The following is an 11,575-nucleotide window of genomic DNA, read 5'->3' as shown; positions in this document are numbered from 1 at the left end:
CGGTACTACCGGTTCCCCGGGTGATGTCTACTACACAACCTTCTTCTTGTAGACGTTGTTGGGCCTCCAAGTGCAGAGGTTTATAGGACAGTAGCAAATTTCCCTCAAGTGGATGACCTAAGGTTTATCAATCCGTGGGAGACGTAGGATGAAGATGGTCTCTCTCAAGCAACCCTGCAACCAAATAAGAAAGAGTCTCTTGTATACCCAACACACCCAATACAATGGTAAATTGTATAGCTGCACTAGTTCGGCGAAGAGATGGTGATACAAATGCAATATGGATGGTAGATATGGGTATTTGTAATCTGAAAATATAAAAACAGCAAGGTAACTAATGATAAAAGTGAGCACAAACGATATTGCAATGCTAGAAAACAAGGCCTAGGGTTCATACTTTCACTAGTGCAAGTTCTCTCAACAATAATAACATAATTGGATCATATAACTATCCCTCAACATGCAACAAAGCGTCACTCCAAAGTCACTAATAGCGGAGAACAAACGAAGAGATTATTGTAGGGTACGAAACCACCTCAAAGTTATCCTTTCTGATCGATCTATTCAAGAGTCAGTAGTAAAATAACACGAAGCTATTCTTTCCGTTCGATCTATCATAGAGTTCGTACTAGAATAACACCTTAAGACACAAATCAACCAAAACCCTAATGTCACCTAGATACTCCAATGTCACCTCAAGTATCCGTGGGTATGATTATACGATATGCATCACACAATCTCGGATTCATCTATTCAACCAACACAAAAGTACTTCAAAGAGTGCCCCAAAGTTTCTACCGGAGAGTCAAGACGAAAACGTGTGCCAACCCCTATGCATAGGTTCATGGGCGGAACCCGCAAGTTGATCACCAAAACATACATCAAGTGGATCACGTGATATCCCATTGTCACCACAGATACGCACGACAAGACATACATCAAGTGTTCTCAAATCCTTAAAGACTCAATCCGATAAGATAACTTCAAAGGGAAAACTCAATCCATTACAAGAGAGTAGAGAGGGAGAAACATCATAAGATCCAACTATAATAGCAAAGCTCGCGATACATCAAGATCGTATCACCTCAAGAACATGAGAGAGAGAGAGAGAGAGATCAAACACATAGCTACTGGTACATACCCTCAGCCCCGAGGGTGAACTACTCCCTCCTCGTCATGGAGAGCGCCGGGATGATGAAGATGGCAACCGGTGAGGGTTCCCCCCTCCGGCAGGGTGCCGGAACGGGTCTAGATTGGTTTTCGGTGGCTACAGAGGCTTGCGGCGGCGGAACTCCCGATCTAGGTTATGTTCTGGGGGTTTCTGTATATATAAGAGGTTTTGGCATCGGGAACAAGTCAGGGGGTCTCCGGGCTGTCCACGAGGCAGGGGGCGCGCCCAGGGGGGTGGGCGCGCCCCCCACCCTCGTGGGCAGCCCGGGACTCTTCTGGTCCTTCTCCGATGCTCCGTGGGCTTCTTCTGGTCCAAAAATGATCTCCGTCAAGTTTCAGGTCAATTGGACTCCGTTTGGTTTTCCTTTTCTGCAATACTCAAAAACAAGGAAAAAAACAGAAACTGGCACTGGGCTCTAGGTTAATAGGTTAGTCCCAAAAATCATATAAAAGTGTATAATAAAGCCCATTAAACATCCAAAACAGAATATATAATAGCATGGAACAATTAAAAATTATAGATACGTTGGAGACGTATCACCGAGCTGTTGTACCGCTTAGGGCTTTTTCCTACAGGTTGGTTTTTCCCCTGCTTTGACCGGTTGTACCGGTTCGTGCACCGGTTGTACCGGTCCTACAGTTTTCTGCACATAACGGGCAGATTCGTGGGGACCTACAAAGGGGGTCTTCTTCCCCATTGGAATCTATCCTTTGAGCTTGTATTCTTCCCCCATTGTTGACCTTCTTCGAGATTGCTATCTCTCAATCCCTCCATGGATTCTTGCACATTTCCACCAATCAGTTTCTCCTCTATGTGAGGGGAACCCCTTGGATCTAGATCTTGGAGTTCTTGGTGTTCTCCTTCTTGTTCTTCCTCTCATTTTGCTCCCTAGCATTAGTTGTTTTGGTGGGATTTGGGAGAGAAGGACTTGGACACTCCGTGTGCCCTTGCCATTGCATTTGGTGCATCGGTTTGAGTTCTCCACGGTGATACGTGGAAGTTACAAGTTGAGAAGCTTATTACTCTTGGGTGCTTGGTACCCTTGAGCTTGTTCCTCTTGGGTGCTTGGGCGCCCTAGATGGTTGGTGGTGTTCGGAGCTCAATCATTGTGGTGTAAAGCTTCGGGAAAGCGTCGGGGTCTCCAATTAGGTTGTGGAGACCGCCCCGAGCAATTTGACGGGTACCGGTGACCGCCCCCAAGGGTTGCCAAAGTGTACGGGTTCGGTGACCGCCCCCAAGGGTTGCCATTTGTACGGGTTCGGTGACCGCCCTCAAGGGTCCCTTAGTGGAATCACGGCATCTTGCATTGTGCGAGGGCGTGAGGAAATTACGGTGGCCCTAGTGGCTTCTTGGGGAGCATTGTGCCTCCACACCACTCCAAACGGAGATTAGCATCCGCAAGGGTGTGAACTTCGGGATACATCGTCATCTTCGCGTGCCTCGGTTATCTCTTACCCAAGCCCTTTACTTATGCACTTTACTTTGTGATAGCCATATCGTTTCTTGTCATATATCTTGCTATCACTTTGTTGTTTATCTTGCCTACCATAAGTTGTTGGTGCACATAGGTGAGCCTAGTTGTTGTAGGTTTTGTGCTTATCAAATTAACTGCTAGGTTTATTCTGCATTTGTTCAAGCCTAAACTGTAATTATTTTAAAGCGCATATTCACCCCCCCTCTAGGCGACATCCTTGATCTTTCAACTTGGCTAGCAGTGCAGTGTTCATGATGTTTAAATTTAGAATCCCCAATCCACCCATATCTTTAGGCTTGCAGCAGGAATTCCAATTGACTAAATGATACTTTTTCTTATCCTCATCTTCCTGCCAGACCAATCTAGCCCTATAGAAATCAACTTTCTTGAGCACACCAACAGGGATAGGATAGAAAGACATCATGAGAAGGGGTATATTGGTCAAACAGGATTGCACTAGTGTGATTCTCCCAGCAGTTGATCCCAAGAGTTACCCTTGCCAACATCTACATCTTTTCTCTATTTTGTTAGTCACACAAGACCTTCTAATTCTAATACCAAATATAGGCGCACCCAAATATTTCATAGGAAGTGTCCCCATACCACATGTAGAAATTTCTTGATATTCCCCTCTTTTGTTATTAGCATCCTCAAAAAGAAACAACTCACTCTTGTGAAAATTAATAGCGAGTCTAGACATTTGCTCAAACGCACACATAATGAATTTCATTTTTTTGCACTTTCTATGTCATCTTGTAGATGAAAAATAGTATCATCAGCATATTGTAGTATTGTTGAACATTGTAGGGCATGTGTCTGGTGGAAAAGGCCCATTCTCTCTAAAGCACGGGTCCACCTCACTTTCTAGAAAGTCCAAATATGTCCCAACTCATTGGGCCTCCTCCTCAATCCCGCTCGCCTCCAGCGCGTGCTGCTGGGCTAGCTCGAGGGTGGCTTGGTACGCCGCCTCTTCGTCCTGCTCGTGCGGCAAAACCTCAAGCGGCGGCGGAGGAACGTCGTGGTCGACGTGGACGCCCTGGCGGCGCTCCTCCTCGTGCTCTAGTGCGAACCAGCGCTCCCAGTTGGGGGAGTCTAGCGCGTAGGCACGCATCTGCCGCTGCTCCGGAGTGAGGGCCTCACGACGCCAGCGAACCTCCTCGGCGTGTGCCCGCGGCGTGCGTGGCACTGTTGGAATAGGGATCCGCTGCGGATCCAGATGCCAGCCGTGAGGCAGGTTGACATCCGGATACTGCAGTGGCCGGCGGTACTGCCAGTGCCACCGCGCCTGGTGGACTGGTATGTACAGACGTTGCCGCTCTGGTGGCGAGCCGTGTCTAGGAGGCGACGGTGAAAGAGCTCGCCCCGGCGAGCCGCGGGAAGAGCTCGCACCGGGGGTCAGCTTCCCCCTTCCCTTGCCACTGAAAAGCACCATGGTGGTTTGGGCTTGCTAGGGTTCCTAGTCGCCGGCGAGGGAGCACGGTGTGGCCAGATGTGGACGGGTGTTGGAAGTGGATGAGGCCGGCCCCGCCACACGCTTCCATTAAAAAGGACGGGCTCGCGGATCTTCCACACGCTGCCAAGCGGGCCCGAGGTAGGTGCTGTCATTTAATAAGAAGTGGGTGGTGGTTGGGCGGCCGATAAGTGGGACCACGGCGGACATCGAGGGGACGCGCGGCGCGTCCGCGCCGATGCATTTCAGGCGTAATTTTGGGCCCGAAATGGGTCCGCACGGACGTGATGCAGACAGATTTTGAGAATGGGTCGGTGCGTTGGCCCGGCGTTTTGTCCGCGGCGACCCAAACGGACATGAGCGGACGAAATGGGTCGCCCCGTTGGAGTTGCTCTTATGTTGTTTGTTTATCTGCATGCACTCAGGCGTTCGGCTAATTCTGCTTATTTGCTACTCCCCGGTCCCATAATATAAGAACGACTTTCAAGCTGAGTATTTATCAGGTTCTTGTCATGGGCTCCCTACCTGAACCACCACCAGGATCGCACCTACTGTACTTGCACGTACCTGATTTTTATCCACCCGCAAAAAAAAAAGCTATCTGATTTTCATTGACAGATTAGGGGTTGGAGGACAAGCAGCACTACAAATCAGGGGTGCTGTCTCCCGTGCGGCGATCTCTTTACCTTCCAAGCAAGCAAACCATGGCGCGTAGCGCGACAGGAAGGGGGACACAATAACACGCTGCCATGGACGCCATCGCCGCAAACTTGGAAGCAAATAACCTCACTCCTAATTACAGAATTACCACGCGCCCCGCCATATACTAGGAAAGTCATAAGCGAATTAACATCTCTCTAATCTAAACCACGAGTTCTCCACGCGCGACCGGGTAAAAATCGCCACCTTTTTCCTGCCTTTTCCTTCCTACCCCCTCCCTCCCCCGGCCACATCCACGGGCATATTCCCAGCTCCCTCGCTATATATAGGCCATTTCCATTCACACGTTTTCTCCCGTCTCCGTTCACGATCGAGCCATCCGCATCGCCGTCGCCCTCGATCGCCTTCCCTTCCGTCCCTCGCTTCCACACAGTAGGTGCCCCCCTCACCTACCCCAAATCTTTGCGCAATTCACACGGATTCGCGCAAGCACATGCTTATTATATAGACCCCGATTGTCCATCTGCTGTTCCAGACTCCCAGGGCCTGCTGCTGAAACCTGCTTCTTCTTCTTCTTCTTCTTCGTCGTCGTCTTGTTTGCTGTGGATATATCCGACGGGGGGAGATCGACCAGATGACTGGCTGCAACGGCAACGGCAACGGCAACTCGTCCGCATCCACCATGGGACAGCAGGTATCTTGATCGACGCCATCTCTCTGAATTCAGAACCCATCCCCTGTTCCTGAGAAAGTTTCAAGGGAGACCAACCAGTTTCTTGAGGAATTTTTCCGTTTCACCGCTCACAGGCGGTGCCCTGTTGCTATCGTTGATGCTGTCTTGCTCCCGATTTTTCCTCCCTCTCCCTGTGAGTTGACGTAGAAACAATGCAGTGTTGCGTGTCGACGACCGGTTACCGGAAGATATTTTCTAGCTGAGCGTTATCTCAAGATTTTATTTTAGGCCCGTTGATGTTTCTTCATACAGCATGCCGAGGACGAGGAGCGTTATCTGAACATTTTATTTCCGGACCGGTTACCAGAATAACACTCCAGCACAAAGGAGAACACTCTTCGGTTGGGGCATCTAACTAGTCGCGTGCTGTCTAATTTTCTAGCGCAAAAGAGAGACTTTTGCACAGCACGGGAGATTGGAGTCTTCTTATTTGAATCGCACCCCGGCCACGCAGTGCATATCTTTTCTTCCACTTATCCCCAACAGCTACACAACAAAACCGGTCAAATCAAATCAAATCAAATCATGCGTGTCGTCGATCGATAGGGCCATGGGAGGGGGTTGCTTTTGTTGACTACACATACAAACCATATAATCACTGCGTCAACTTTACACAAGTCATTTGTTTATCTTTGTACTGTTCTGCAGATTCTTTGATGCTGATTTTTTTAGGCCGTTAAGAAAAGTCGAACTCTGAAACCCCTGAATTTTTTTGAGTTGCAGACGGTCACTGAGAAGAAGTTCGGAGGAATTGCACCAAAGAAGCCTCTGATTTCAAAGGTACGCAACAGCGCGAACGTTCATCATCAAGCTTGGCTTCCAACACACTCAATCGCCATGGACTTGTTTCATCACAGTCGTTTCATAAACAATTATAGAAGAGGCTGTCGCACTAGTACTACCACTATTGTTTTCTGAAACTAATACACGAGTTATGGCAATGAGCGTTCCATGAGCCTGAAGAAATGTATTCAGAATGAGGATCTGGTTATATTTGTTTGCATTGATTTTCTATTCTACTACTGCTACTTCAGGACCATGAGCGCGCCTACTTCGACTCCGCGGACTGGGTCCTCGGCAAGGTACTGGTGTAATCCAAAAACTGAATATCATCTATACTATACTGCCCTGACAAGTTAGATGTGTGCTACATCCACAAAACCCCTTGTCTGAATCTTGTGTTTCCTCCTTTGCTTCAGCAAGCTGCAAGCAACAACGCACAGGCGGCGGCAATCGAGTCCTTGAAGCCAAAGCTAAAGGTAGGTTGTGATCCTTGTCCCATCTCAACTGCACACTGCATTACATTGCACTGCAAGCATCTATCATTCAGACTTTCAGAGCTGAACCGCGGTGTAAGTAATCGATGCATCTGCTCTGTTTGTTGCGTGCAGAGGACGCCCCATCACCAGCTCCCACCTCGCAAGCCGGCCTGCGCGTCGGGCTGATCGACCGCGACGCGACAAGGTAAGAAATGTTCTCTCTTCTTCACATGGTGCTGCATGCACGTTTCTGAACTAGCATGTTTCTGTAGATCCAACTATGTTTCTGAACTCTCTGTTCTTATCTTATCTGACTGATCATCATCATGCAGGGATCACCAGAGGGAGCCGGAGCGGTCGCATGAGACGACGAAGCTGGTGATTTAGCTGGTTGCATATGTTAGGAGTCGATCGAGTCAGGGTTTGAGATCTGCAGTTAGACCCTTTTGGTTCTAGCAGCCTAAGATTGCCACAGTAGGGCTAGTAGCATACTCCTACAGTGTTATGGCTTCAGCTTGAGATGTTTGGTTTTCAGTACTTTTCTGTCTCTAATTTTCTTCTTCTTTCAAATCTACGAGCTTCGGCGCTCCCGGTTTCACTGAAATGAAACAAAATCGAATTCGAACAATTTCCCTGCAAAAAAAACCCTCCACAACACTTAAACATCAGGGCCACGGTCTGCCCAAACTACTCTACCATAGTACCATCAACTATATACCCGCAAAGAAAAGAAGTACCATCAACTATATGGCCATGCTGCACAACACCTAAGAACTGGAAAGAACCGCAAACCGTCATGGTCAACTCAGTAACAAACACCCTGCCTCGCACGTTTTCGCCCTACGCAAATTCTTCTGGTCATCGGCATACGAGTACAATCACGCTGCAAAACATGATCAAACTGGCTTCAGCTATCAGAAATTAACTCATTGTACCTGAAAACATGGCAATACGTAGAAACCCACTTGCATTTTGGAATTTTTTGAACTCATGACAGAAATTGCTATATTGGGCCGGTAAAGGCTGTTTTTTCTAGAGAGAGAAGTGAAAAGACTATTAGAGCAACTCTAGCAGACCCCGTAAAATCCCAACTCGCATAAGTGTTTTGCAGTTCGGGGAAAAGTGTGTATGCAGGCCGGCGCGGGCGAGGTGAGACCCAGTGACGGTGTCCTGGACTAGGGATACTCACCACGTCGTCTCCCGATCAGTTGGATTGGGCCGAAAACCCCCGTGGCCGTTTACTCATGGGCCAGTTCGGACAGCCGATGCATATACGAGGAAGATTCCACAAGACTTGGTGATCAAGACAAGGACTCCTCTCCACCGGCGTATTCGACTAGGACTCTTGTTGTCCTAGGCCTCTGGTATGTTATATAAGCCGAGGCCAGGCTAGTGGATAGATCATTATGACATTACTCATCATACTTCTAGGGTTTAGACCACAACATATGATCTCGAGGTAGATCAACTCTTATAATCTCTATATTCATCAAGATCAATCAAGCAGGAAGTAGGGTATTACCTCCATTAAGAGGGCCCGAACCTGCGTAAACATCGTGTCCCCTGTCTCCTGTTACCCATCGATCCATGACGCTCAGCTTGGGACCCCCTACCCGAGATATGCCGGTTTTGACACCGACACCCAGACCCCGCAAAATGGACCCGTAAAAAAGAATATTCGGCGAATATGCTCTTTTACGGGTCGGCTACGCGGGGTCTGCTCGGGCACCGCCGCGTCGACCTGCAAACCAAAGACACCCAATTATCGAATTTGGCATCGGTTCCGACAAATAAGTTCAAAGTCAAATATAGAACACAGTTCACGCGCAAATAAAAGCTTAGGTTTTGTAGGACAAACGCAAAAGAGGGTCTTGCAAAAGTGACGACCACGTCCGACATCATCTTGGTCGATATTCACTCCGCGCCATCGAGTCCATGGAGTTCATCGGAACCACTGAATCCACCTCCGGCGCTTGTTCCAACCCCCGCCGAAATCATCGACATTGGTTCCAAAACCCGCCGAGAAAACATCTCCGGCACTGTAACACGCACTGGCCGACGCAACCATTCTCCTCTTCAAGATTTCTCTTCTTGCCATATCATGCCATTCTTTGGTGAGGTCGTCCATGTCATTGCGCTTCATTGTCATGATCTTGTTCTCTTCGGCGAGCGACTTGGACATGGCTTTGTTTTTTCAGTGGCACGTGCTCTTCTCTCCTCAATGGCCGCTTTGCGCAGCCCCTCTTCCTTGAGCAATTGCCATTTTTCTTGCTTCTCCCTTGCCTTCTTCTCGGCCAACTCTTTCTTGATCTCCAACGACTTCAATAACATCAACTCATTTGATTGCACCATGACATCAATCTTCTCCCTTAAGCTCGATTCTTCGTGCTCTCTCTTCATCTTCTCCTTAGTCTTCTTGCCGCCATCGGGCTTGTTCAAGTTTCTTGGGCCATCATCATCCTCATCTTCATCCATGTTTGTAAGTGAACCTCTCTTCGGTGGGGATTCTTTGTCAATCAACTTCCACTTCTCGCACTCTTTGAGCAAGTCCCAACAATGCTGAAGTTTGAAGAATTTGCCTTCCAAAGCTTCCATGTCTTTGTATCTATGTTGGGCAATTTTGTCCTACACAATTTGAACAAAGTCAAATGATGCTCATTTCATATGATGCAATATGCTGTGCACAACTTGAACAAAGTCAAAACGAACTCACATAGTCGGATTCCACGGTTCCACTTGGCGCTGCATTGCGTACTTGCTCCAAGCAAGCTGCCCAACGGCTGCAAATAGGCTTGATCACATCCCAACGCCCTTGAAGCGACCGAAAGGTGCGTGAAGTCCTATTGGGATACTTTGCCATCATGCGGAAGTATTGATATTCGATCCTTTGCCAATACCTCTTGGCGGTTTGAGAAGTACTCGTGCATGTATCAAGAGACACCGTCCTCCATGCCTGGATCAAGATTTGATCTTCCAAGATCGTGTAGTTCTTTGATCTCTGGCATTTTCCACTTTTTGTCTGCGATTGCTCATACGCCCCCTCATCGATCTCCTCCACTTCTTCCTCGCCACCATGATCATCCACACCGCCCTCCGTTTCATTGTAATCGAATGTGACGAATGGGGCTTGATCGATGTCAACGGTGTTGGTGTCCAGCAAGCTCACGAACTCGGCAGTTGCATTGTTCGAACCACCGCTATAGTGAACGACAACAAGTCACGAGCTATCGCAAATGACGAAAAGCAAAGGAAATTGCCATGACCGAAGACGCATACCTTCCGGCCATTTCGTCAAACACCTCGCCTGCGGTGGGAGCAGCACCATTGAGCGGCATCGCCGGGAAACCTCTTTCCGAGGCGGAGGGAGTGGATGAAGGAGCCGGCTTCTTTGTAGCCGGAATCCTCTTGCGCTTTACGCCGGATGCCTTGGCAACCTTCTCCGCCGCCGGCCGGGATCGCGCAGCGGCGTTGCCGACCGGAGCGCGGGCCTTCGCGGCGGGGGCAGCCGGATTCCCGCCCTGCACGACCACGTTGCCCTGCCGCTTGCGGGCAGGCGCAATGGTGCCAACATGGCCGGCGACGAGATCCGCCTGAGGGGATTGAGCGTACGCGACCTCGAGGGCGACGGGGGACAGCAGGTAGTCATCCATGGCGGCGAAGGACGGCTGGGGAAGATGCACCGGAGCGGGAGGTGGCAGGGCAATGGTGGCGGAGTGTGTGTGTGTTTGTGTGTGGGGGAGGGGGGGGGGGGCGGGAACGGCCGCGCGAAAATGTCCCTCCCGCCAAATCCCGCTGCGGATAGAGGCCGAGCTCGGTTCGTCCTCCCACCCCGTGAATCTAGAGGTCGGGGGAGATCTTTTGCCGTGCCCCGCAAAAAAAATTACGGGTTGGCCGCGAATGCGGTGTCTGATCGGGCAGGTTTTCCCGCCCCGAACCGTATTTTGGCGGTTATTTTGCGGGTCGGGGCGGGATGCGGGGCTGCTAGAGATGCTCTTATGATGGATAATTTGAACGGACCTGGTAAAAAAATATCCCATTTATGTATCTATTTTTTATGGAATAAAAAAATACTATGGGTCCTTGTATAACCTTTTTTTTTGACAAAAGTACTTGTATAACGCTGAATCTATATCTTGCGTACTGCGAGTTAGAGCTAGTGCTCGCCTCAGGCGCTTCCGACGTGGGCCGCAGCCGAGTACCAAGGCAGAGCGGTTTTCCTTTTTCTCTGGTTTCTTTGGTTCTGGTTTTATTGCATTTGTCTGGTCGGTTTTCTTTGGTTCAGTCCTGATTTAGTGTATTTTTTATACTTTTCTCCGGGTTTCGATGTTTTTTTAATCATTTTTTCTAGTTTCGTTTCTTTACTTCTTTTCCTTTTCTTTAATGTTTTCTGTTTCTTTTTCCATTTCCACTTTCTACCTTTGTGGTTTAATTTAATTTATTTTTTCCTTTCTTTCTATAATATTTATATTTTCACTTTTATTTCTTTACTCCACAGTGTAAGATACACCCTTTTTTGTTATTGTAAAAACAATGTAGTGATTTTTGTAAACAACCTGAACTTTTTTTAGTAGCATGGAAATTTTATTTTAAGTTCGTATTGTTTTCTAAGATACCGTGATAATTTTTGTAAACAGAGCGAGATTTTTTTAATAGGGTAAACATTTTGGAAAACGGTTATTATTTTCAAAACAGCATGTTTTTTTAAATAGCGTGAACATTTCGTTTAACATATGCGTATATTGTTGTAAAATAGTGTGAAACTTTTTGTAAACTGTGTGAAACGTTTTAACAGCATGAATGTTGGTTTTAAGTAGCATGAGTATTTTAG

At 48.2% G+C, this 11,575-nt stretch overlaps 1 protein-coding gene across 2 annotated transcripts; it reads left to right on the top strand.

Moving 5' to 3' along the window:
- The first annotated feature begins 5,026 nt into the window (after window positions 1-5,026).
- LOC123051459 (uncharacterized) lies at window positions 5,027-7,284 on the top strand. Of its 2 annotated transcripts, none has more exons than XM_044474322.1 (7): window positions 5,027-5,187; window positions 5,291-5,449; window positions 6,212-6,268; window positions 6,523-6,570; window positions 6,688-6,747; window positions 6,880-6,952; window positions 7,080-7,284. In XM_044474322.1, the coding sequence occupies exons 2-6, from the start codon at window positions 5,390-5,392 to the stop codon at window positions 6,931-6,933; spliced, it is 279 nt and encodes a 92-aa protein (XP_044330257.1). In that variant the 5' UTR covers window positions 5,027-5,187; window positions 5,291-5,389; the 3' UTR covers window positions 6,934-6,952; window positions 7,080-7,284. The 2 variants fall into 2 exon arrangements, with proteins under 2 accessions (XP_044330257.1, XP_044330259.1); XM_044474324.1 differs by having other exon boundaries at window positions 5,031-5,191.
- The last annotated feature ends 4,291 nt before the right edge of the window (window positions 7,285-11,575 follow it).

The sequence above is a fragment of the Triticum aestivum genome, chromosome 2D (genome assembly GCF_018294505.1).
Source record: "Triticum aestivum cultivar Chinese Spring chromosome 2D, IWGSC CS RefSeq v2.1, whole genome shotgun sequence".
In the NCBI taxonomy this organism is placed as follows: Eukaryota; Viridiplantae; Streptophyta; class Magnoliopsida; order Poales; family Poaceae; genus Triticum; species Triticum aestivum.
This window is presented reverse-complemented; position numbering and strand designations above follow the sequence as displayed.

Bases quoted from the DNA above. Each gene is read 5' to 3' on its own strand.
- LOC123051459 (XM_044474322.1), top strand. From the start codon at position 5,390: ATGACTGGCTGCAACGGCAACGGCAACGGCAACTCGTCCGCATCCACC. The intron at 5,450-6,211 runs GTATCTTGATCG...TTTGAGTTGCAG, and splicing joins CATCCACCATGGGACAGCAG to ACGGTCACTGAGAAGAAGTT. The intron at 6,748-6,879 runs GTAGGTTGTGAT...TGTTGCGTGCAG, and splicing joins CCTTGAAGCCAAAGCTAAAG to AGGACGCCCCATCACCAGCT.